The sequence below is a fragment of the Eulemur rufifrons genome, chromosome 19, assembly GCF_041146395.1.
Source record: "Eulemur rufifrons isolate Redbay chromosome 19, OSU_ERuf_1, whole genome shotgun sequence".
In the NCBI taxonomy this organism is placed as follows: Eukaryota; Metazoa; Chordata; class Mammalia; order Primates; family Lemuridae; genus Eulemur; species Eulemur rufifrons.
This window is the reverse complement of record NC_091001.1, coordinates 72880260-72908097: the sequence shown is the minus strand read 5'-3', so window position 1 is coordinate 72908097 and position 27838 is coordinate 72880260. Positions and strand designations below refer to the sequence as shown.

The following is a 27838-nucleotide window of genomic DNA, read 5'->3' as shown; positions in this document are numbered from 1 at the left end:
ATATTTTGAATATTACACCTGTCCATGGCACAGAACTCTTGAGTTTTCAATCAAATACTTATCCAAATACTTGAAATCATCCAAAACCACTTTTGACACATTTCCCATGCCTACAGGTATCTCAGGTCTACTTCCGTGCAAAATTTGCCTAGTCCTCTCTCTAAGTAAGAACATGCCAAGATTCCCAACTTGTATAATAGAAGCCTAACCTTTGCTATATTTATATATAGCAAGCATGGGGCACATCTTTAAATTCTTTTAAATTAGTACAAAATTACTATACTCTAGGTTTTTGCCAGAGAGTACAACCTTGAAATGACATCCTGCTTTTCTTGTCAAGTCAGGCTTGTAGCATTTGATGTTTGGGAAGATAGTCTAACAAACAGGACACTACCCACACCTTCCTCAGTTCTTGCTTTCAAATTGGATCACCAGGGAATGTATCTGGACATAAGCTTATGCCCTTAGATAAAAATGCCTATACCGTTTGGCACAAAGTTATAATCTTGGATTTTATCAAGATTCAATATAAGAAATGACCAAATGGGGAAAAGGAAGCAATGGTATAAATGTTTCAAGGACAAATCTAAATGTCATCATAACAAAAGAAGTGTAGTTTATTTCTGAGAGCTTCATACTCTAGATTTGTTAGTTATGCCAAAACCAGTTTGCCCAACCAACATATGTAAAATGTTGTACAAGCTCCCTCAGCTGGTTAAGACATAGAACTACCAAAAAACATGTTCCATTAAGTTGGTTGTGTCATCTTCTTCAGAAATTTCTATAACTCCAGCCTGAGATCGAAGAATGGACATAATGTCATTAGATAATTTGTCAAAGCCATTCTGTAAACATATATCTGCCATTTCTTGCCACTTTTCTAGGGAGCAAAATGGATCATTTAGCACAAGATGTTTTACTGCATCTGAGGGGAAAAAATACAGTATTATATTGTGGTACTTATTCTTATTTGATAATCTACACTTAGTAATTCTTCAAAAATAGAAAAGGACATAATTTCAACTCATTTAGTGTTAAAACTCTACCTGATTCCCATAAATTTAATGATATAACATGTGGAGTGCTCAGTCCAGCTCCTGGTTGGTACTCAAGTGTTATTAGTTCCTTCTCCTCCTCCTTCATCATTAACTTCTTTGTGTCTCAACTGAACCCTCTCCTAGTTCTCACATTCTGCACTTATTCCACACTCCTCCACTCATCTCCTCCTTGTTAAGGTAGCAGATGTTGAACGCTACAAGGCAGGGAGCTCAAAAAATGAAGAATGTGGGCTCATCCTCATTCACAGAGTCTATAAGGTATCACTAGAAACTATCAAATAACTGAGGACCTATAGATCAAGTTTTCATGGTCCCTCAAACACTTTTATAAATGCTTAGCAGTGCTAACCCAAGGGTTTAGGAAAATCTTTGACAAACCCTTCATCCTAATGACAGGGCTTCTATGATAATTTTTCTAAAAGAAATGAAATCATTTTGTTTATTAAATAAATCTAATAATATTTACTTTTGAAAATCATTATAGTGATTCCTTTTGGGATCTATGAATTTATAGAAATCATTTCTTATCTATCACCTGTAATATGTATAGTACTTCATGAAGAAGGATCTCTTTTTAGCATACTGTCATCACTATTATTTTATTTCTACTATAATTATTATTTTCCTATAAAATATTTATGTTGATATCTGTAATGATAATTTCAAAATATAAAATTATCTGCCCAAATATGTTTTCAGGTAATTTACCATTCTTTCCTTGACCTCAGACAATAATTTAAAATCAAGTTACCTGCTCAAGTTTGTATATTAAATTAATTAAAAGAAAACAAAAAGATTTAATTAGTTATTCTCAACTCTAATGTAGTTAAGTTCAGAGTGAATATCATATGTAAATAGGCATATATTTGGGTTAGGAATTAAAATATATAAAGTTTATATCTAAATAACATTTAAAATACATATTAAAAGATTGCTAAATATAAATATATGTCAATATATATAAAGTTTTTAGAATAGTGTTGGCTATTACAATTATTATGACATTCTCTTCAGGCTTCACAAAGATTTTCTCTTCATTCTAATTTCCTCAAGAAATATGTATTATTGCCAACAGACTACTAATGACATGATAATATTTACATTTATAAACTCCTAAAATTAACTTCTGCTAAGAAGGAACTCTAAGGGAAATTTGATATAACCCATACATAATCATCTTGAGCCTTTCTCTAAATAATCCACTATTTCTTCCACAACATTTTACTTACCTTTCCCATCTTTATTTATTTCTTGAAGTAGCTTAATGCCAACTTTTTTCATATCTATAGAAAACAGATGAAGTATGGCCAGACCAAAAGATAAAGATGGTGGTTTTTCATTCCATTCTTTAGTGAGACATTGAATTAATTCAGTTTGGGGACACAATGTTATTAGTTGCATCAGATCATCTGAAAGCAAAAATGAAAAACTATATCTCAACATCCTAATATGATAAATCAACTTGAAATTGGGACTAGCTAATATCTATACCTGCCAATTAACACTTCTTTTTCCATTCCTTCTGAAGCCCTCAATGGCCCACTCCAAACCAAACTCAAGAGTACTATCTCCAGTAAAAAAAAAAAAAAATCACACTCAGCATAGCAAAAGACAAAGGAAACCAACCTATAACAAAGAGCATAAAAAAAAAATCTTTTGGAATTCAGTTTTCACATCTGAAAAGTGCTAGAATTGGAGATAATTTCTAAGGTTCCATCTAATACTGCATACGTTTGTCTGTGTCTTATTGCTCATATTTGGACCAAATTCTAGTGAGGAAAATGTCTTTCGTTCTCTCCCTTGTACAGAAAAAGGAGTTCAATAATTTTTTTCCTAAAAATATCAAGTATTTAGAAATTCAAAAATGAAGATTTTTGGGGGGGGGGGGGCGGGGACAGAGTCTCGCTCTTTTGCCCTGGCTAAAGTGCCATGGTGTTAGCCTAGCTCATAGCAACCTCAAACTCCTCGGCTTAAGCAATCCTTCTGCCTTGGCCTCCCAAGTCGCTGGGACTACCAGGCATGCTCCACCACGCCCGGCTAATTTTTTCTATATATTTTTAGTTTTCCAGCTAATTTCTTTCTATTTTTTAGTAGAGATAGGGTCTCGCTCTTGTTCAGGCTGGTCTTCAACTCCTGACCTTGAGTGATCCTCCCACCTCCACCTCCCAGAGTGCTAGGATTACAGGCGTTGAGCCACCGCGCCCGGTCCAAAAATGAAGATTTTAAGAAGTCATTAGTTATTTCAAGTAACTTGAGATTGAACCATATGAAATTGCCTACATTTGACCCCCAAAGGGGCAATTTTATCTATAATTTAATCTACTAGTTAACCATTGAGGTCATTTAAAGCTACAGTTATGATTTGTATTCTTAAATTTTTTAGAGACAGAGTCTCACTATGATGCCCAGGCTGGAGTGCAGTGGATATTCACAGGACCAATCATAACGCACCACAGCCTTGAATTCCTGCCTCAAGTGATCCTGCTGCCTCAGCCTCCCCAGTAGCTGGGACTACAGGCATGTGCTACTATGCCCAGCTAGCTTCCTAAATTTTTTAAAGTAAAAACACTATTCTTGGGCCATGATAGAGGTAATTTTCAGAATAATTTCTGAGAGCCTTTCAAGAACTACCATAAACATGATTTGAACTCTGAGAGGCAATAAAAGGTAATGGAATGTTTACTTATTAAATATGTATGTATTATGCTGGGAACTTACATATATTAATTCACTGAATTTAACATTCAGAGTTAGTGAGATATTATTATTCTCATATTACAAGTGAAGAAACAGGCTTAGAGAAGCTAATTTTCCCTGAATTACATACATGGTATAAAGCAGAACAGTCTATCTGACCCCCAAAGCCCACACCCTTCCCAGTCTACAGTGCTGCTTCTCCAAAATTATATATATATGATGTATGTATTATATGTGTATATATAGCACAAATATGATGTGTATATGTTTGCATGTGTATGTACTTAATATATATACTCATGCACACACACACATACAGACAGAGGAAAATGGTAAGAGAAGAAACTAGGAATAGAGAAATATAATTTCATATCAATGAAGTCATATTAAAAAACAAACAAACAACAAAGTATTTCCCTAGAAAAAAGGTAGAAGTTTATGATTTGGTTCACTCAAACTGGCCTCCACTAAGGTGAAACTCATTTATACAGTACCTCCCCACCACCAAGCCTCTAACATTTCGTAACTCACCCATCTCTATTTCATTCAATCATGTATTCAAACTCCCTTCTCCATAAATTGATGAATTAACCAATATTAACTCAATTATGTACAAGATATGGTCTCTGACTAATTAGAAAGGACACAAATTCAAATATTATGCGACTCTTCCCCTCTCCTTACCACACTTCAGAATCCCTTTTCTTATTCCTTGCATTGAAGGTTATTAATCATTATTTTCTCTCATGTGTTCTCTTTTAATAAGATTGTAAGGGCCTATATACCAAGTATGGTATCTGTTTAACTCACAAATATCTAGAACAGTGGTTCTTAAAATATAGTCTAGGGTCTATAAAGTCAAAACTATTTTCATAAAAATACTAAGTTATTTGCCTTTTTCACTCTCAAATATAAGTGGTATTTTCTAGAGGCTACATAATATGTATATTACAACACACTGAATATAGAAGCACATATGAGAAGCCATTTATCTTCAATTAAGCCAGGCATTACCAGAGATTTGTAAAAATATAAAAAAAGCACTCTTTTCATCAAATTGTTTATTTTTATTTATTTTTATTTTTAAATTTTTTTTTTGATTCACACTTCAGGAAACAAAAATTGTTTAGTTTTAGAAAACAGTTATTTTTATAAAATATTTTATTTATAATAACATTTAATGGGTTTATTATGTAAGATAAATTAATAAACATTTTTGAATTTTGTTTTAATTTCTAATAGGATAAATATCAATAGATATAACCCACATAAATAAATAAATGCCCTTTGGGATCCTCAGTGCTTTTTAAAGAGTGTAAGGGGGACCTGAGACCATAAAAATTTGAGAGCCTCCGACCTAGAATAACCTGGTTTCCGGATAGGTATTTGGTATTACATATTCACTTGCTTAATGATAATGGGGAAGATGAGGAAGCAAGTCATCTCAAGCTTTATTCTAGAAATTATTAGAAGGGGAAGCAAAAACAATCATTCTAAAACAAGATTGTTGTTTTAGATTTATGGTTTTGGAACAAACAACTTGTTTAGGACTATTCTTTGTTTTGTTTTGTTTGTTTTTTACTTTTTAAATTTGTAAATGTAAAACTGATAGTCTAAATCTAAGAGAGAACATTTCTTTCTGAAACCAGAAAGTATTAACAAACTGAATCTGTTTCTTAAGGGGAAAGATGATACCTTAGGAAGCGGCAGTTGTTTCTCATTAAAAAGTAAAATAGGCCAGGCGCGGTGGCTCACGCCTGTAATCCTAGCACTCTGGGAGGCCGAGGCTGGAGGATCACTCAAGGTCAGGAGTTCAAGACCAGCCTGAGCAGGGTGAGATCCCGTCTCAACTAAAAATATAGAAAGAAATTAGCCGGACAACTAAAATATATAGAAAAAATTAGCCGGGTGTGGTAGTGCATGCCTGTAGTCCCAGCTACTCAGGAGGCTGAGGCAGAAGGATCCCTTGAGTCCAGGAGTTTGAGGTTGCTGTGAGCTAGGCTGACGCCATGGCACTCTAGCCTGGGCAACAGAGTGAGACTCTGTCTAAAAAAAAAAAAAGTTCAAAAAATAAAAAAATAAATAAAAATAAAGTAAAATAAGCAAAGTGATTTTTCAAGCATCATTTCTACCTTTTAAAGATTAATTTTTCTCAGGTTACTTTCATTTTCACTTTATGACATTGTGCTAAATAAATTCTGAGGATAAATATCAAGGTTCTAAATATATAGGTTACTTCTTAAATTATTACAATATATGTTTAATTATTTTAAAGTATAAAACACAATGAGAGGAACAGAATAATATGATAGTGAGTCAATTATGTTTCTATGCACTTATGTGAGGTAAATTTCACAATAAAAAAAGGAAATGTCACATTTCATTCAATAAAAATTCCAAGAGTAAGCCGGGTATGTTTGGCACACGTGCCTGTAATCCTAGCTACTTGGGAGACTGAGGTGGGAGGATGACTTGAGCCTAGAGTTTGAGACTGTAGTCCACAAGGGCAGCATCTATGAATAGCCACTGCGCTCCAGCTTGGCCAACATAGTGAGACTCCATTTAAAAAAAAAAATTCCAAGGGTAATTAAAACCTATATTCCATGTCTAAACACTAACTAATATCATTCTTACATATAGAAAAATAATTCTTAACACAGAAACTGAATCTGTACACTTAATACAATATATAACTCACTCAAATATTGAGCAGTACCTACTATACCAAATTCTGTTCTGTTGCTGTGTAACCAAAGGCAAATCACCTCTCTGTGCCTTAGCCTCTCTGTAGAAACACAGTTTTTTAAATCTATAAAATAAGGATAACACAACCTACTACACAGAGTCAACATAAGGATTAAGTGATATAGTACACGTAAAAAGCCTAGTTATTAGCTAGTATTACAAAAATAGTATCAAGCATGCTGTTATTAATGAATGAAGAAATTAGTAACTTTTAAAAATACACAGATTCTAAGAAAAAGTCAATGTAGTGTTTGAAAATGATCAGATTCAACAGCCATAAAAGATCCTTTCTCCTGAAAAAATGTGACCTAAAATTGCTATGTTTGGTTCCATTTTGCATCTTCTTAGAACTGGGATACATAGCCTGCATATCGGAATTGGCAATGGCCTGGGAGATGGGGAGATGTCAGGAATGCCTGCACATGAAGGCTACGGCCAGACTAGATTCACACTAAGAGATCTGCTCATGTAATTAGGGTCACTCTAAGGTCCACTAGTTCTCTCAGATCACTGCCCAATTGTAACCTAGGTGTTTCAAAATTTTGAAATGAACATTACTTCACTAATTCTTCATTTCCAATGCTTATGTTACAGTTCAGAACTTTATAGATGACAAGTTCAGTTATTTTTTAAAAATCCTTTATGTAGCATGGTCCAGTATATCTGATACATTTAGCTTAAAACTATATATTTCCAGGACTTTCCAGTTTACCAAATGTTTATATTTTAAGGAAATACATAATGTATTTGAATGCCTAGCATGAAAGCCAATCAACTCCAGCTTAACTATTTTCATAAAAAATTACAAAAGAAATTGGATTTTATAACATGTTTAAAATATTGCCTGCTATTATTGGTCATCTTAGAATTAAACTCCAGAATTTGAATGTATACAAATAATTAGGCTTTTCTACTTACCAAAAGTAAAGTCCTTGAATTGCTGTATGTATTCCATAGCCCCATGAATCTGACCCTGTTTACACAGGCAAAGAAGAGCTTTTTTGTGCAGGCCACATTCACTGTAGATAATTTGAGCTAAAGCCAGGCACTTGGCCCTGTTAAAAGTATCCTGCTCCCCATAATCACAAATCACATCCCCAGCCTCCTCAGAAAATGTCAGCCTAGAGCGAGCAGATCAATATGGCACTAGTTAGAAAATTCTTGATGAGTGGCTGAAATATTTGAAAATTTAGCCCAGTAGAACTGGATTTTCTATGGTCTATAAGAGTTGCAAGTAAATAGGCAATTGATGATGTAGGAGAAATTAAACATGTCTGAGATTTAATAACAACAAGAAAAAAAAAACAATCAGCACATATTCTTTTGGACGAAAATATTTGGCAAAACTGAGCTCAAGTTTTCAAAAAAATCTACAAACAAGATTAAAATTCTCCTAAAAAGACTGATAGGATTTAAAATTATAAGGTAAACAAAAATCCTTTTGTAATTGGGGATCTCAATGTTTTCAGCAATTATCTAGATTCTAAACCCTGTAGAATGTAAAAACTTATTAAATGTTGGTTAAATATAATGACAATTTCAGCTCATAATTAGTGACATCTTGCAAACATTTGTACTAACAGGAAAACAGGAAAGTGTGACAGCACTGTTATTTTTAAAATTTGTTATAGATTTGTAAGAAGCAACAGGGGGAAAGTGGACATAATTGTGTCTATTAGGAGAGACTGAAGAAGCCATTCTTTTGAGATGGCTCAACTGAATAGATTTCACTTGTCATCACATTTTAATGCACCACCTTCATACACAACTGAAATCATCCACCTGATGTACTGTAAGTCTACCTAGAAACTATCAGCATAAGCCAAAAGAACACTTAGGTATGATATAGCACTTATATAGCACTTAGGTATGATATAGCATTTAAATATAGCACTTCTAATTACTGGTTGTATGAAAATTGTACTTTAATTATATTTTCAATTGACAGGTACAAAATAACAGCAATCATATAATACTGGTGTCTGTGTACATCTAAAAAATGCTGATAACATTAAAATGAAACCCTGAAACTCCTACAAAATGTCTCTTTACTAAAAATTCAGTAACTAAAGCCCTCTGTGCTTATTGGGTTGGGCAGGAGACAGGTGGGTCTAAAATCAGAAGGCAGCTTGAGTACAAATCAATTATTTAGTTAAGCAATTCCCTGACTTCCACACTTTAGTACTAAAATATAGGTTTTAGTAGCTACAGTTATAACACGTTCTGAGGTTCAACGAGTAATTATGTTTTAGTCTATGTAGTGACTGCAATACCAGAGGAAAATGACAATACATATTTTAGTATTTATTTCTCTTAGTCATACCAATAGTTTATTTTTTTTGAGGATCATCACCATGATGCCATTCCATCTGAGAGAAGGCTAGGGCTGGGAGATGGGCCAAAGAGCCTCCCTCCCCCTTCTCTCCTCCAGTCACCTAATCATACCCTCTTTCTGTTTTCCTAAAGTCCCCTTGGCTCTTCCCATCCTCATGTCCAACTCCAAGAGGACTCTTTCAGTAACTTCTGAAAGTGGATCTGAGAGCAGGCTAGCTCTGGAGCATATGAATAACTACTAAATAAAAGAAAATATGCTTAACCCCATGGTAAACTAAGGCATATTTGATTATAAATCAGATTTTAGTTTTTAATGTCAAAAGAAAGGTAATAATATACAATCATTACCTCCATGCATAGTATTTATTTACTGTTATTTTATAGGGCTGGGTTTGCAAAGTTAACATTTCAGAGGATATTTATACTATTCTAGGAGCAATGTCTGCAATGTAGAGAGGTAATACCAGTAAAGCATGGCTTCTTAAATGTAGGCTTTGTGGGCCAAGTGATTAGACATTTCTTAGGTAAGAATAACTAAGAGAGCCAAGGTTAGTCTATAACCCAGGCTGCTTTAGGGCTGTCTCTATGCTGAGCTTTTGGGGAAAGAATTGGAAAACTTTTTAAGGTCACCATGTGGTAGAGCCCAGGTCATCAGAGGCAGAAATCAGGAGACAGTGGCTAAGAATAAAGGATGTGAACTGCCTCAAGTATTCCCTGTAATATGACCTGAGGATGCTTAAAAGTGGTGGCATTTTCTCAATTTATACAGTCAAAGAACTGCATAAGAATTTAAATCCTTACAACTAACAAGTAGATTGGGTCAAGAATCATCACAATGTGTATATAGAAATTAATCTTATCTGAAGTATTTTTGTAGTAGATAACAGGTGTTGATAAAGAACATGCACTTTCTGATGCTGTACAGTCCGAACCATCTCCAGTGCTCCCTGACAAGTACTTTTCGTGGAGGATGTAGAAATGTGACCAGGCAGAGAAAGAAGAGGCAAGGAGAAAAGAATGATATTCACATAAAGAAGATATTTCCTAAAACAAAAACTGATTAATTGTGATAAGGGCCTGAAATAAATGTTCAAATAACATACAGAAAAGAAAACTTAAAATTTTGAGAATAAGCAACTTCATAACCAAATTTCAAAATTAAGTTAAAAGCTTAACTTTGCTTACCTCTCCTGGGTAAGCCAATTGATAACTAAATCTAACCGTTTTTCAGATAATCCACATTTGATTCCTTCCAGGGTTAGATCTGCCTCAACAGGATGTCTAAAAGCATGACTTGTGCTAAAGAGGGCCTCAAAAAATAGGAGTAATGGAAGAGGCTTTCCTCTAATTTTTCCAACAGCTACAGAAAAAAGAAATTTTGAGTCAAATACTTTAAAATGTCATTTTTTCTTATGTCATATTACTATTTTCATCTCTGATTTTCTAAAAGTTTAACAATCTAAAATTATACATTTATAATTTTTAACTCATGGTTATAGATTAAACTTTATATTTTGGATAATGACTAAACATCACATGCCATGTGAAGACGGAGGCAGAGATTGGAGTGACTTGTCTACAAGCCAAGGGGTGCCAAAATTGCTGACAACCATCAGAAGCAAAGAAAGAGGCAATGGAATGGAATCTCCCTTAGAGCCTCCAAAAGAAATGACCTCATTGATCCCTTCAGACTCTGGCCTCCAGAACTGTGAGAGAATGAATTTCTTTTAATCCACAGGATTCTCCTGTTAATGGTGCAAATTTGCCATGACCAAAGAAAACTATGACATGAACAGAGAAAACAAAACAGGCAGTTGCATATACATACAGGATAAAATTCCTAATGAAAACTATACTGCTCTATGACCAATCAAATGAGACAAATATAAAACTGGACATTTAGAGACATGTCAGACTACATATTTAGTCTGACATATTCTAACTTTGAAAATAATTCAATAAGAATGACAAATTAGGCCGGGCGTGGTGGCTCACGCCTGTAATCCTAGCACTCTGGGAGGCCGAGGCCGGTGGATCGCTCGAGGTCAGGAGTTCGAGACCAGCCTGAGCAAGAGTGAGACCCTGTCTCTACTACAAATAGAAAGAAATTATCTGGCCAACTAAAAATACATATAGAAAAAATTAGCTGGGCATGGTGGCGCATGCCTGTAGTCCCAGCTACTCGGGAGGCTAAGGCAGGAGGATTGCTTGAGCCCAGGAGTTTGAGGTTGCTGTGAGCTAGGCTGACGCCACGGCACTCACTCTAGCCTGGGCAACAGAGCGAGACTCTGTCTCAAAAAAAAAAAAAAAAAAAAAAAAAAAGAATGACAAATTTGGATCTTGAAGTTTACCTGTAGGCTCAGCCAACGACCAGATAGGGTATCTCAATCCCAAATTAGCATGACTACAATTCATTTTTTATTTAAACTGTATATACACTCAATACTTGAACTTCCAGGGAAAGAAGACAGTCAATTTGAGTTCTTAATTAATCCACCAGATTATTTATTTTCCTTTTGTGGGCAGAAAATAAATTTACCACTGTATCTTATTTTCCAGATTTTTATTTAACTCCTCTCCTCAAAGTCCAGTGACAAAAATTTTAAGAGAACAGCTGGACATGGGTGTCTTAGAATTTAGAGAACAAAGAGACCAATGTCTGGTACTTGCCTGGAAAGTTTAAAGGTGAAAAGCCAGAGTGAGGAAAGAGAGTTAAAGTGGGAGCAAATTCTACTTCCACAAGACTGCACGTTCCTTAAGGGTAAACGAAGGTACCCTTGGAAAGTAGGCAGGCTGGAGTTACCTTGTTTTTCTTTCTTTATTTTATTTTGTTTTATTTTTCAATGTCCACTATTTGGGTGACATGGAGTTACCTTGAATAGGCCCTCTCAGAGAGGTCTGCATACAAGACCAGATGACCCCACCCGAGATGGTCTTAGTGGGTACATACCATCAGAAGGTGTGTGGGACACACTGCTAATTCAGCTGAAGGGGAGTAATAAGCAGTCAGCTAAAGCAATACTTCCCGAATCAATAAAAGGTACAGTGGGAAGTCCCCAGTAAGGAGAGTCTCTAAAAAGCAAAGACTAAAGCAGCCAACAAGAGCCAACACTGGGCATCTGCTACACCTAGGAAGCACCAAGGCCAGATTACCATTGTCCTAGTTGAGGAAGGCCTTTCCTGACCTTATATAACCCCACCCTAAAGCTGCCTAGTGATTAGAAGAGGGGGAGTAGAAGACTACAGAAGAAGCAAATATGTCTCCTGAGCCCCAATATGTTCTAGAGTCAGATTAGAACCAAATCAGGAAAGTGGGGAGAATTTTTGAATTAAGAGATTATAGTTTCTATTTAGTTTAGACTAGGATTTTTGGTACCTAAAAAAACCGTTAATATCTAAAAGTGACAGAAAAAAGCTATGTGTTATTACGAAGATATTGTCCAGTAAAAGAGATGGGAAAGTCAACATAGCCCTTTTAAAGGGCAATGGTGAGAAACAATGAGGTTATTTCTTGTTTTGTACTCTATCAAGTCTAGGTTGTTTGATGATCCAGTTTTACAGATACCAAAGCTTGGTAAAACCAGGTATGAAATAAAAAATTAATCCTAAAAAAATTGATTCTGATTGAGGGTCTATTAATGAAATGTATGGATTTTTACACAGATAATATGTAATACAAACTTTTGATTGTTCACAGACTTTTTAATCTTACTTCTCAATTCTCAGATATAATATGTTATAAATAAAATTAATTCCAAATAAGTGGCATGTTGCTGAAACCCCTAAAGCTTGTATAGTGCTTTGTGATTATCAAATGGTCTTATCCAATGACCTGATAATATGGGTATCATTAACATTCTTAGTTTTCAGATAATAAAACAGAGGTTCAAGGAGATAAAGTAGCTTGCCCAAAGAACACAATGCAAGTGTATGATAAAGACAAAATTGAAACACAGGTATCATGACTCCTATCTAACATTTTATACCATTTTATCTCCTTCATTTATCCCTCTGTGATAAATGAAATATATATATACATGCAATGGCAAAAGAGAAAAGATTTCTTACACTTAGTGCAGATTAACATATAGTTTGAGGATAATTCAATTAGACTTTCAGGTAAGGATGGTAGATTGAACACACATACTCATTTTTAGTTCATTAAAATCATTAAATTGACTAAAGGGATTTCACAAGAACAAATTTAAAAGGGGATATATAATTTTGGAAGCTAGGAAATGGGTAGAGAATGGAAATCAGCATAACATATCCTTAAAAGTTTGATTTCTGAACGACTAACAAGGAAAACCAAGAAGCAATCCAATTCACACCACTGGACTCCGCAAGTCTCAGGAATTGCCAGCACCAGGAACCTCTGGAATGAGATAGGGCTAAAACTAGCAATTTTGGCTGAAATGATGTTTAAAAAGCCATCCCTCACCCTGTCAGATGACACTCCCTTCTAGTACCTAGAAAAGACTAAGGCTTCTCTAAGAAAGATAAAACAAAGGGTGTATACATGAAGACAACAGGTACAATTGAGGACAGGAGATCAAACTATTATTAATTCTTTTCTAACTTTCCAGAGAACTTTGTTCATATCACCAGAATCACACTACACGTAAGCTCCATGATGGCAAGAGTTTTCATAGGTTTTATTTTCTGCTATATCTTCAGCACCTAGAACAATGTCTGGCATATATCAGACAATCAATTTTGTTGAATGAACAAATGAGCTAGTTTCACATTTGTCTGTCTCTTTATCTCTTCTTCCCAATTAGTCTTTTATCTCATTGACAGTGAGGATTTGGTCTTACTAATCTTTGGATCTCAGCAGCTAGGTTATAATACTTAAATCTTGAAAGTAAGTATATAAGTGTTAATGTTTTTCTCCATACTTTTCTATATACTTAAAATATTTCATAATTCAATCTAGAAAACCTAATCAAACCCCTTAGTGTTACAGCTAAGGACCGTAAGTAAATAGAGCTTCAGACTAGATCTTTAGTCTCCCAGTTTAATACTCTTTCCCTTCTAACAGAGAAACAGTATAATTTGCCTACATATACAAGGTTTAGAGAGAGATGCTTACCCTTCAATTTATTCATTGTACCAACATTTCGAAGAATTCTTCTAGGACTGTTGGCTGCAAAATAAGCTGCCTTTTCATATTCACGAAGTGAGATTAATTCGTTAAACCTGTAGCCATTGCATTTTATAATGCATCATAATGATAAACAGAAAAAGAGAGAAAAATGATTAAAATATCTACTACAGACTAAATATAGTGGCATAATAATGTGAAAAACAAAAAGCAATTCTAATAAACAATAACTAGATTCATTCACCCTGTAAGATATTCTTTAAATTCTAATATTCTATTGTTTCTTTTAGTCTCAGAATAAAACTCGCACCTGCCAGCTGACTTTAAACCTGATCCTATACTTTATTCCTATAGTACTTACAGCAAGCCATAATGGAAAAAAAGAACTTGAAGTGAAATTACAATGACCTCAGATTTCATTCTCTCATATCATGGCCATATAAAAAAGTACCAGTATTGGGAAAGAAGGGCAATGTGCCTAGCAATTCAGCCTACAGGAAATATTAATTGAACACAGAAGCTGCCAAATTGAAGATCGAGAGGTCTCCTTGGTATTCTCTTGCCTATCTTGCTCTGCCACGCATCAGACTCTCAATTAAATATCAGACTAACACAAGAAGGAAAGATAATAGCATAACTTAAGCCTCTATTCCTCTTCCTATGGCAAAAGGTCTTCAAATCAGCCCTTATCTCACAATCAATAAAACTATGGCAAACAGGATTTACATAGTGTTACAAATGAATGTGGAACTCCAGGGGAAAGGCCACTAAACTAATATTAAGCACAATACATAAAACTTTCAATCTCAACAAGCATTCTCTCATATCAAAACCAGTAGATTTAGAGAAGCACACAGAGTAAGGAAATAATACAGGCTTTTGTGCCCCTCTCCCAAATTATCTTTACCTTCCTCTTTGTACCATATCAACAAGCAAATCAACAGTTGAAAATTGTTTAACATATAAGACTAGGAATATTAAATATGCTCATTACATATTGGCCTCAGAGCCTATGAATTAACCTCTTAAAGAATATAGTCGTAGATCTTTTTAAGCCTTGTATATACTATATATAATAACCTAATTGTTAGAGAGAAATGTGCCTTTTTAATAAGTTACAGGATAGAAAAAATAAGAAGGGACTGAATTAGCTAGGATAATCTGAATCAAGAAGACATTTTCAAAAACATTTTGTAACATCAAGTTGATGGCTAGGGAATGTAGAAAAATTACAGGTTGAGTCTCCCTTATCCAAAATGCTTGCAAGCAGAGGTGTTTTGAATTTCGGATTTTTTCAGATTCTGGAATATTTGCACATACATAATGAGATATCTTGGGGATGAGACCCAAGTCTAAGCACGACATTCATTTACGTTTCGTTACACATTATACACATGGCCTAAAGGTAATTTTATACAATACTTTTAATAATTTTGTGCATGAAACAAAGTTTCTGTACATCAGAAAGCAAAGATGTCACTATCTCATGTCAGCACTCAAAAAGTTTTGGATTTTGAGGCATTTCAGATTTTGGATTTTTGGATTAGGGATGTTCAACCTGTATAAATAAAACTTATATCAACACTACAATCCTTTTATCTCTTCTGAAAAATCTCCTAGATTCTCAATCTGGTATTTTTTCCACAAAGAATCTATGGAAAAAAAACAAAATTCTAGTTCATACTCAGATTTGTAAAGATATAAAAGTTAGAGACTATGGCTCATCATGATACTAAATAAGTGGTAAATACGGTCATTTTAACATGGAAAATCAAAGCTTTTAAAATATTTGCCTGTCAATGTAGTAAACTGCAATTTCAGCTTCTTTTGCTTTGCTTGGATCATCTTCTAGTACTTCCTCAACAATGCCTTGTTCTTGGTCACCTGTAAATATTGAAAGTACTACTGGAAGACATTTAAGGTTATTTATCAACAGAAAATAATAAATATACATGTGTTTAATACCAACAATTTATTGCTGCGGTTTCTAAAAGCACCAACCTCTTCCTAAACTGAGTGGCTTCCCTGTCCCTTTTCTCTTTATTTTTAGGTACATTTCCAGGCATTCTCTCTCTGGCTCATCAAATCTATTCTTTACCAATTATCTGTTGCTGTTGAAGGAAAAAACCCATAGGGTAACAGAGAACTAGCAGACGTAAGCGTATTTTTGCTTTCTTTAAACTCAGCCTAAGAAAACCCTGTTCTTTAACTTTCTGGGAAAAAATGTCTTCCATTATTTGTGCTAATTAACAAATACAGATAAGTTACCATTTAAAACTTTGGTTTTCTGAATTTTCTCCACAAAGTCTTGAAATGAGCTGCTCATGTCAGATTTTACCCATGAAGTAAGTGCATATGAGATTATCTGCAGTCTTTGATGACTATAAAGATAAAAAAAAAATCAATAACATACTTAGCCTAAAATCAAATGGTGGAATATTAGAATAAACACAAATAAAAGCTTCAAACTTTAAAAACATGTAATCAACTTTCACACCGAAACTGTAATTCTTCGTTCAGATTTTCAGCTACATCTCGCCGTTTTAATAACACCATCATCTCCTCATCTAAATCAGTCTTCTTCTGAGCTGGTACATATTTTATCCTCATAGCTTGTTTAATTTCTGCATATTTATCTTCAAGATGTTTCATGTATTTAGTGAGAGCATCTAGATTGATGGATTGTTGAAGAGTCATGCCTAAGGGAAAAGAGAACAAATCAAACAGGCCACAGACTCTTGTGCTCAAACAGCAAGTCTTAGCAACATAGGTTAGATAGTTCACTGTGTTAAGAAATAATTCAGAAATGGTAGTATGTACTTGTAGCTTACTGAACATAAGTAGAATCAGTATAAAATTGTAAATGGCTAGCAGTTTTAAACATCATCAGTGAAGATTGTTCTGAGGACACACACCTTAGCATCTGAAAAAATATATTTTTAATGACCTCATCACCACACCCTGAACACCCCTATATATTACTGTTACTCAATAAAACCAAGAGCCTCTGCCTAACAATTCAGGATTTGTTAGATTTCTTTCTAACCAAATCTCCCATTACTTTACTAGAGCTAACTGCAGGGTAATCAGTTTATTCTTTCTGACATCAAACATAAATGCCTGCCAAAAATCTTCCGTCCTCTCTCCCTCTCACTGTCCCCTCTATTCATTATTCATAACACACATACACACACGCACCACACTTCAAATGCCTTTTTTTCTTACTCAGGCCAATTATTGACTTTAAAGCATACCTCAAAATACCCAACCTCCAAAAACTTCCCTGCATTATTTCTACTCAGTTTTAATCATTCTCTTACCCTGAAACTTCTCAGCATTTAGTCAACTTGTCAGTTATTTTGTACTCATTAATCTATGTACCTTATTTGTTATTTGCTAGTCACAGTTTTATATGTGAAAGTGATTCTAGTCCCTACTTTGGCCAAATGCAAAATGATCATTCAATCTTAGTTGAAATCCTCCAGTATGGAGTAGCTCATTATCTCAAGACAGAGATACTTCTATTGAAACCAAATCTGGCTTCCTAAAATTTCTACCTATTAATCTTGCATCTGAATAAACACTGGCCAAAATCTTTAAAAGTTTTGAATACTGTTATCTATCCTCAAAGTCTTTTGTTTCCCCAGGTTGAATATTTGCAATTCTTATATCCATTTATCATACAAACCTCTCAACATCCTCAATGCATTCCAGGAAATACTCCAATTTCTTAAAATGTGGCAATAATATCATATTGAAGATGTAGAGCCAGTGAACGCTGACATCAGCATGAATCAACAATATTCACCAGAACTTAATACACTACAGTTTTTCCATGTATTACACCACTGGTTCTCAAATGTTAGAGAACATCAGAATAACCCGAAGGACTTGTTAAAACACTCACTGCTGGACTCCACCAATGGAGTTTCTGACACAGTAAGTCTATGATGCAGCCCAAAATCTGCATTTCTAACAGATTCCCAGTGATGCTGATGTTGATACAGGATCACACTTTAAGAGTCACTGCATTACGCTTTATATAACCCAGCCAGACTAGAACTCTTTTAATCTGTTAGGGTTATTTAAAGTTTTTTCATTCCCTTGTATCTAACTAGAGTCCTGACTAAAGTTGTTTATACAACATACACTTGAAGATGCACACATATCAGCACATTTATATTAATTTGTGTAATAGGTAATAACTGGAAACAGTTGGGACTTCTCTCAAATATTTTAAACAAAATACTGTACCTGGAATAGGTTTTGAAGGATCTTTGGAGAAAGTATATTTTACTTCTTTTGTGTCATACTCTGCCCTAAGCTGTTTCACTTTATCTATCTGTGATTGAATCTTTGAGGAATTATTTTCAATAATCCTCATTCTGAAAAACAGAAAGGCTTTGTTATTTCTTTTAACTAAGTTAATTCTTGAATCATAAGATTTAAAATAAAACCCGTTAAATCATGACTTTATTTTGGCCAATCATCATTTTGAACTAGTATAGACTAGGTGGAACTTTAAAAAACAATGCCCTGAAAAGTTAACTAACCTCACAAATGAAGAACAATTTTCTTTCAGAGAATCAATAAAATCTCATACTGACTACGAGTCTTAGCCCTATTGGAAATTCCTAAGTGTCAAACATAATTATCTGGTCACAGAATACTGTCTATTCCCTTTTGTAGAAAATTACTTCTGCAATTTAACACAAATTATCTTTGTGAGTAATCATATTCACTTCCTGTGGCTGTTGTAACAAATTATCACAAATTTGGTGACTTAAAACAAAAGAAATTTATTAAAAATCAGTATCACTGGACCAAAATCAGTGTTGTCAAAGCCATGTTTCCTCCAGAAGCCCCAGGGAAGAATCTGTCCCGTGTCTTCCAGCCTCTCGGGACTGCAGGGCATTCTATGGCTGCGTCATCAACCTCTGCCTCCATGGTCACACTGCCTTCCCCTCTGCCTGTGTCAAAGTTCCGTCTGCCTCTCTTATAAGGATACTTGTGGTTGTATTTGGGTCTCACCTCGATAATCTATCTCAAAATCCTTAATCTAACCACGTAAGCAAAAATCTTTTTTCCAAATAAGGTTAACATTTACAGATTCCAGGGATTAGAACCTGACATCTTTGAGGGCCATTGTTTAGTCTATTATAATAATTTTGATGCTATAACTAAAGGAAGGATAGCACTTCAGAGATAAAACTGAGTTCATCCAGAAATGGGGAACTTAAAGACCAAAAATTAGTATAAACTTCTTTTAAGCACTATTATTATTATTGTTTGAGACAGGGTCTCACTCTGTCACCCCGGCTACAGTGCAGTGGCATCATCCCAGCTCACTACAACCTCAAATTCCTGGGCTCAAACCATCCTCCTGCCTCAGCTTCCCAAATAGCTGGGACTACAGGCATGCACCACCATGTCTGGCTAACTTTTGTTTTTGTAGAGAAGGGGTCCTGGTCTTGCTCAGGCTGGTCTTGAACTCCTGACCTCAAGCAATCCTCCTGCCTCAGCCTCCCAAAGTGCTAGGATTACAGGTGTGAGCCACTGTGCCCACCCCTTCTTTGTAGTTTTGTATCCACCAACCCACTACCCTGTTTCTTGGCTATAAATTCCCAATTGCCCATGCTGTATGCAGAGCTGAGGCAGGTCTTTCTCCCCCACTGCAAAACCCCATTGCAGTGGTCCCTACACGTATCGCCATGGCCCCTCTTGAATAAAGTCTTCCTTACCATGCTTTAAGTTAAAGTGTCATAAATAATTTTTCTGTAAGAGTATCTATTTTAATCTGTTATTTCTCCCCTAGGCCAACATAACTAGGAAGTGAACTTCAAATAATACTTCAAAGGGCCAGGTGCAGTGGCTCATGCCTCCTAGCACTTTGGGAGGCTGAGTTGGGAGGATCTCTGTGGCCAGGAGTTCAAGACCAGCCTGAGAAAGAGCAAGACCCCATCTCTACTAAAAACAGAAAAATTAGCCAGGCATCATGGCACAGGCCTCTAGTCTCAGCTACTCGGGAGGCTGAGGCAGGAGGATTGCTTGGGCCCAGGAGTTTGAGGTTACAGTTGTAAGGCTGGTGGTGGGTACCCCTCCCCTCCCTAATGGAAAAAGAAGCAGCCCAGGAAACCTGTCGAGAACAATGCCTGAAAGGCCCAGCTAAGTTAAAGGATGACCACACCTAGATGGTTACCCTGATAAGAGTCAATGGTTCCTGGAGTCCACACATACCACCAGCCCCTCCTATTTCTCAATACCCGCCCTAAAACTGCAACAAAGAAATTCCTCACTCTTCGTGCCAAAATCTTCCCGCCGAAGAGACCCCCATCCCCCAGCCCTAAAAACATATGTAAGTCCACTCAAAACTTCTGGGTGATGCGACTTCTCAGGCCCCTCTGCCCCAGGACCTGAGAACCTCGCCCGGGCCCCTCTCTCTTGGGACCCATTACCCTCACCCAGGAGCACTCCAATAAAGTCTCTTTACTTATCCCTTTCAATTCTGCTCATCTTTCTTTCTCTGGCACCGGCCAATCCAAAAAAACCTTACAACAGTGAGCTACTGTCAGAACAGAGAGGCAGAGTCACCGAGGCTGCAAAAGGCAAAGAAGTTTATTGGCTAGCTCGAGCTAGGGTCCAAGTCCCAGAGCACCAACGCAGTGGCCTCTCCACGAACCAGGACCCCGCCCTGGGGTAAAAACTAAGCTTTTATACTTTTCAGTAGGTTACATGCACTGGGCACACCATCCCCCTCCCTCCCTTAGTTCATTTGCTCCTTCAAAAGTGGCTGATCGTGTTGGCTCCTGATTGGTTGGCTCCAAGGTTGTGTTGGCTTCTGATTGGTTGGTTCCAAGTCCTGGGACCTTTTAATTGTTATCAGCGGTATTTCGGGGAAGGGGAGGACCCGTGTGGGGAAACCGAAACTTAGGCCTATTCCGGGAGGTTCAGGAGTCACTCCTGCTCTCCTTCCTGTTCTACACTACCATGATGCCACTACACTCTACCCAGGGTGACAGAGTGAGAGTCTGTCTCAAAAGAAAAAGGTTCAAGTGAACCTGAGTTTGATCAGGGAGAGAATCTCCGTCAACATGTAAATGTCACAGGCTTTTTGGCAAATTAAAAACCAGTTTATCAGATTAACTGCTGCCTGCTTCTACATATTATATAGGGTTCTTGGTAACTACAAATGGCTCACAGTAAGAGCCTGCAGCATTTATAAAAGAGGGACTGTGGAAATAAAATATCCTTTGGCTTTATTCCAAATAAATTTGTGCTTGTAGAAAAAAAGTATGTTAAAAGTAAACAGACTGTCAAAACAATTGAAAGTAGGGACTCAAACAGATACTTGTACATGAATGTTCAGAGTGGCATTATTCACAACAGCCAAAAGTGGAAGCCATTCAAGTGTCCATCAACAGATGAATATATAAACAAAACATAGTATATACATACAATGGATCGTGTGGCCATAAAAAGGAATGAAGTTCCAATACAAGCTATGACAAGAATGAGAGAGGGTCTAATTGTTGCCTCTTTCTATGCTATTTTTATGATCTCTATTTTTGACAACTTTACTCTGATGAATCTAGTTGATATTTCCTAGCATCGATCATGCTTGAGAATCTTTGGATTTCTTGACTCTGTGAATTAGTATCTTTCACCAGTTCTAGAAAATTCTCAGCCATTATCTCTTCAAATATTGTCTCTGTCCCATATTCTCTTCTCTTTTAGAGTTGTAATTAGACATATGACTGTCTTACTCTATCCTTCACATTTTTTATAATAGCTTTATTGACATAGTTCACATATCTTAAAATTCACCCTTGTAAAATATGTAATTCAGTAAATTTCAGTATATTCACAGTTACACAACCACAACTACTATTTAATTCCACAACATTTCATCACCCCCCAAATAAGCCTTGTACCCATCAGCAGTCTGCTAAGCAGAAGGCAATTTTCCATGCATTCCCCAGGGGTGGAAAAGTTTACCTTCAGTTCACCCTACTAGGGTGTAGCCCTTTATCATCCTAGATATATATGGTCAGAGTTTCCCAATGGACTACACCACGTGGGCAAATCCTGGGCTTTGTCTTCTATCCCCTACGCCATAGTAAAAACTGAAACTTATGGTCACTAGTTTTAATAAATGTTCTCAGGCCCAAAGCAGAGTTATTGCTCTGCTTATCTTTTGTATTCTGTTAGATTTTGCCCTGATAATCTCTTATTATCTCATTGGCTTTCTGATGCTTTTGGAAAGATTTTTTTAAAAATATTTTATGTAGTACTTTTCCCCAAGAGGAAAGTCTATCCCAACATCTAGCCAGTCGTATTACCACAAATGGAGTCAAATCTTGCATAATTTTCCAAGTTGATTTAAAATTATCTGTAAAAATAATTTATCTATCATTTACCAAATGTACACTGAAAATGTAAGACTAGTCTCCAAGAGTGAGCATTTTATCCAATCCCAGTAGGTTACTTACCTTTGTGCATCAGAGGATTCAGGTGCTCTAATTTAGATAGTAATCATGAAATTGTATTAATAAATTTTCCATGCAAGAAATTACTTGGAGCAATTACCTGCATCCCTCATTTTATGATACAATGTGCCTTCAATTATACTAAAACTGCACTCCCCAATGGATCTGTGACCTGTTTAGTAACCAGCCGCAGAGCAGGAGGTGAGCAGTGGTTGGTGAGTGAGCAAGCAAAGCTTCAGCTGTATTTACAGCTGCTCCCCATTGCTCGCATCACCACATAAGCTCCACTTCCTGTCAGATCAGCAGCAACATTAGATTCTGCATTATGGTCTACAGTCATACTACTCTGAACATGCGCCGGATCTCATCTGATCTCGGAAGCTAAACAGGGTTGGGCCTGGTTAGTACTTGGATGGGAGATTCTGCATTATGGTGAGTTGTATAATTATTCCAGTATGTATCACAATGTAATAATAATAGAAATACAGTGCACAATAAATGTAATGCACTTGAATTATCCAAAAACCATCTTCCTGCCCCCTTCCGTGGAAAAATTGTCTTCCATGAAACCGATCCCTGGTGTCAAAAAGGTTGGGGACCACTGTATTTAGGTATCATAAAATTCTCAAACAAAATTAGTATTTTTTACTTGATATAAGTGACAAATACAGTAATTTCAAGTTAGCAGGAGAGAGCAACATAAAAACATGGCTTTAAAATAAAATTGAAATTGAAAAAGATTAAGAGCCACCGGCTAGAGTTACACTGGCTGGTATTATAATCAAGCAACAATCATCACCTTTTGGACTAGTCACTAATATACTTACTTCGCTTCAAGTTGGATTATTCTTTTCCTGTGATATACTAAAGCTGTAGGCTCTGCTGCCAAAACTTTAAGCTTTCCATGAAGATAAAATGCATCTCTTTGGTCTTTCTTTAATGTCTCAATAAAGGCATCATATTCTTTTTTGATTGAAGTAAGAATGGATTTGTATGCAGTGACATACTCTATTACCTGAAATATGATTTTTCTGCCTGTGGTACTGAATTTTTTTTCTAGAAGACCATGGATCAAAACCCTTACAAATAGCATTATAGATTATTTTTAAAAGAAACATGATTAGCAATTAGAAATCTAAAAATTTTACAGCAAGCTCAAACATACCTGGACACTAAAGACAGTATTTACCAAATACGTACTCTTTGTGGATCATTACAGTAGATACTGTGAGCTTAAATATGAGAGAGAGAAAAAGACCATATTCTTGTTCTACTTGGTATGAACACATACATTATGTCAGTTAAAACTAATACTATTTTTAATTTTCCCAATTCTGGATCTTTTAAATATAATTATATATCTTCTCTTACTCCCTCCAAATCTAGTCTCTGACTTCATTTAAATCTTAAAATCCTAGACTCCCTTCACTTCCTTATTTTTCTAACCTATCAGCTCCTACTGGCTGATCAATAATTCCTAACTTCATTTCTATTCCCAAGATGTCAAGTGCAACCATTGAAAAAAACAAAAACTTTATCACTATATATTCATGGTTTCCAATGGTGTTTAAGCACAGACTATTTCTGGAAGGATAACAGAAGAAAACAAAAACAGTAAGTGCCTGCCGAGAAGGGGTTATTAGGGTCTGAGATGAGAAGGGCCTGACTTTCCATCATACCCTCCTTTATTGGTTTATTTATTTATTCATTTATCATTTTGTTAATCTTGTGTATGCCTTACCCATGCAAAAATAAATCATTACATTTTTAAATAAGTTGAAATAGGATCAATCCATAATGTTCTCTAAAAGCTGCTTTATATTCTTGCTATATCTCTCTAGCCTCTGGTATCCTCCACTGGTTTGCTTTACCTAGACAATATCTACAAAAAGTTATCCAGGAAGACAACTGGCTTATCAAGAAATGATATAAGGAGATTATTGATCAGTGGCAAAGTAACAAGAGAGGAAATTTGAGCGGGAGATATGGTTGTCTTTTTGACATGACCATACTACCTATCCATCTCAGGAACCTTTAATAAAATAGAGGTCATGAATCTGTGGACTTCTAAATTAAGCACCCTGCTGCTCCTGGCCATCCTCCACTTCATGCACCCCTGTGATGTACTCCAACAATCCAAGATAACTCAGATACATTAATGGGTAGATAATAGACTTACGGTGATATCATGATCAGATCTCACGTCTATTTGCTAGAAGAAACAGATTTCAGAAAAGCACTCATGGGAATCTTTAACAATGCACAGAAAATGCATTAGAAGATACAAACAAGCATGCTACAAACCAGCACGCCACAAACCGGCATAAAACAGCTGGCACTTTTGCTTGACCCACAAAATACTTTAAACTTAGGAAATTTCCAAAAAGGTATTTTCAGCTTCTCTTAAAACTCTGAAAAATCTAGCAACGTGGAACCTCCATTCCTTAATGACAATAACAGAAGCATTAGATTACGTGTTTCATTTTAGCAAAATCCCCTACCATTCCTTATTCTCTTATAGCCAGCCCACTTAACTCTTTTATACCACTTGCCTGGCCTCTGCAGTCATTTGAGGTTGAGACTCCTATATAAAGGCTGCCATTAAACCCAAGAAGACCATAGCTATAATTACCTGGTACAGGAGTCTGAGAAAGAAGAGGAATGGTATTCATTCTACCTAAGCTCCTAAATATGGATCTGAACTATTTGTACAACATGCTACAGTGATACAAAAGGCCAGCCACTTTCCAGAGTCCAGTTGTCTCCACACGTCACCCATTTCTATAAAGGCTCACTCTTCCTAGCTTTGTTCTTGTTTGCTTACTAGGTTCCTGGCTTGCTCTACAATTTACCCCCAACTCTTTGTATGAGTCTCAGGCTCTCCTTGTTTTGATTTGGACATGATTCTCCAGGTCAAACCATCTATGTTTGACTTTAAACACAATTTGCTATTTGTTCTTTGGTTCCAAGTATCCAGAGTTGCAAGTTGACACTTTTATTTTCTGCCCAACTACATCCTTTCAAGAGAGTAGGAAGATCAGAAAAGACAATCATTAATAGTTCACTAACCCAGTCTGAGCAAGAGCGAGACCCTGTCTCTACTAAAACTAGAAAGAAATGATTTGGACAGCTAAAAATACATACAGAAAAAAATTAGCCGGGCATGGTGGCACATGCCTGTAGTCCCAGCTACTCAGGAGGCTGAGGCAGAAGGATCGCTTAAGCCCAGGAGTTTGAGGTTGCTGTGAGCTAGGCTGACGCCACAGCACTCTAGCCCAGGTGACAGAGCAAGACTCTGCCTCAAAAAAAAAAAAAAAAGAAGTTCATTAATAATCAAATGCTCTAAAATAATACGAAATTGAAAGAGGCAGATTATCTGTTATTGAAAAGCTAAAAGAAAATTTTGTCTAAGTATCAAATGATTTCCATTTCCGATCCCCTCTCAATCCTGAAGAATAGGATTCTTAACAAAGTGCAAAGGTACAATTTACAATTACACAATGTGCAAATGGAAATCTTGAAGGGTGGGGAGAAAAGGAGCATGGACCATAGATGTATTAATAGGTATGTTTTTTTATTTAATCCCATGTGTTTTCTCTAAGAATTAAATTTACCAATGCTACCTCCAAAATGACTTCACTATATACTAATTTAAAGCAGACAGTTCTTCATGTAAGAAAAATTCTTTCATGGAACTGCAGGTGAGGAAAAAAAAGAAAAACAGAAAAATTCTGACAAGTGTTAGTACTGGGGCATGCAAAGAATTGCAGGTCACAGTTATGATAACTTTTTGCTGATTTCACACAGGTAGAGTCTCAGCGTGACTCTTGATATTTGTGAAATCTATTCAAGATACCACCATTATTTAAACATTCATCTAATACATTCCTCAATAACTAAAACACCGAGAACAATATCATTCATTGTAACAACATATAAAATGAAGCTAACATGCCAATGTATCGATTCTAAAAGATAAATTTTCTGGATAACTTAAAAGGAAAAAAAGACTCTGTTTCTCTATTTTATACACTTATGGATATGTATCAATTTTCTTAATTCCACTGGTACATATCATTATTTTGAGCTCACTTTCCCTTTGAATGAGGCACTAGGTTTTTATTTAGAGTAAGACTTATGGCATGTACTATGTAAAAATTAAACACAAGACTGTATTCCTCTTTTGCCTGTGGATGTTTTACTTAAGAAACCAATAGTTTACTGAAATCTTCAGGTAAGTACTACCTCCAAGCAAAGAGGAAAGGATGCTGAATTGACTTATTTTACTGTCACGGTATCTTCCAAAGGCGGGGGTGGGGGGGGGTGTAAAAAAAAATTAGGATTTGTAGGCAAATTGCAATTATTTATAAGGAAAACAGGTATTCTAAAACCTTTAGGAGCAAAATCAAATATATAAAGTCATAGCATTTTCTAAGCTCATCTCCATATTTCCAATGTTAAGTCCAGTCAAACCCCTTGTTCACCATGCCTAAGACCTCTAATCTACAAAGGGTCTCAATTTAACATGCTAGGTCAAATCTAAGCCAAGATTTTTTAAAAAAATATTTTTAGAGACAGGGTCTGACTCTGTGGCCCACCATGGAGTGTAAAGCCTCTATCATAGCTCATTGCAGCCTCGAACTCCTAAGCTCAAGCAATCATCCCCTGATTCAGCCTCCCGAGTACCTGGGACTACAGGTGCACACCACCACGCCTGGCTAATTTTTTAAAAATTTTTTTATAGAGACAGGGTCTCGCTATGTTTCCCAGGCTGGCTTCAAGTGATCCTCTTGCCTCGGCCTCCCAGAGTGCTGAGATGACAAGTGCAAGCCACTGCGCCCAGCCTAAATCAAGATTATAATCATAGCATCACAAAACAATCCAAAACAACAAGGAACTACTGGCTTCTTGCTTGCAGCCCAGTTCCTAACAAATCAGGAGATACCTTCAAATGGAAGGGTTAAAATTATTATCAGAGGGCACAGCCAGGTGGTCAAAAACTAAAGGCCTGCTCTTAAGCTAAAATAACTGAAACATTCAATAACAGTCAGGTACTATAAAGGCAGTACTGCATTTCCCCATTCATCTCTTTCTGACAAATTGGATGAACTTCTCAAAACTGACAAATGGAATGTGGTCAACCAAGCAGTGGTGTTACTAAGGCAGGAATATTAGTTGGCAAGATAGATCATTTCCACTTTCATGAAAACTTCATTGTCTTAAAAGCATTGTGATACCTTATCAAAAACATTTCGGTATATGATGTAATATTCATCAGCAGGTCCTTCCTCATTACAGCCCACTCTTTCAGTTTCTGTAATAATGTATCTTTGCATACTTTCCAAAAATTCCTTGTCACTTCTACTAATGATAGGAGGGAGAACTGCATGTTTATTTATTTCTTGGACTGACAT

The 27838-nt window shown here is 36.0% G+C and overlaps 1 protein-coding gene across 2 annotated transcripts; it reads right to left on the bottom strand.

The window, feature by feature from the left end:
- Positions 1–728: 728 nt before the first annotated feature.
- On the bottom strand, positions 729–27838 carry CLHC1 (clathrin heavy chain linker domain containing 1). Of its 2 annotated transcripts, XM_069494718.1 has the most exons (11): positions 27662–27838; positions 23252–23439; positions 18193–18323; positions 16436–16637; positions 16207–16319; positions 15732–15822; positions 13927–14033; positions 10020–10194; positions 7419–7621; positions 2288–2467; positions 729–925 (listed from the first exon to the last, which is right to left on the bottom strand). In XM_069494718.1, the coding sequence occupies exons 1-11, from the start codon at positions 27836–27838 to the stop codon at positions 729–731; spliced, it is 1764 nt and encodes a 587-aa protein (XP_069350819.1). The 2 variants fall into 2 exon arrangements, with proteins under 2 accessions (XP_069350819.1, XP_069350820.1); XM_069494719.1 differs by lacking the exons at positions 15732–15822; positions 16207–16319.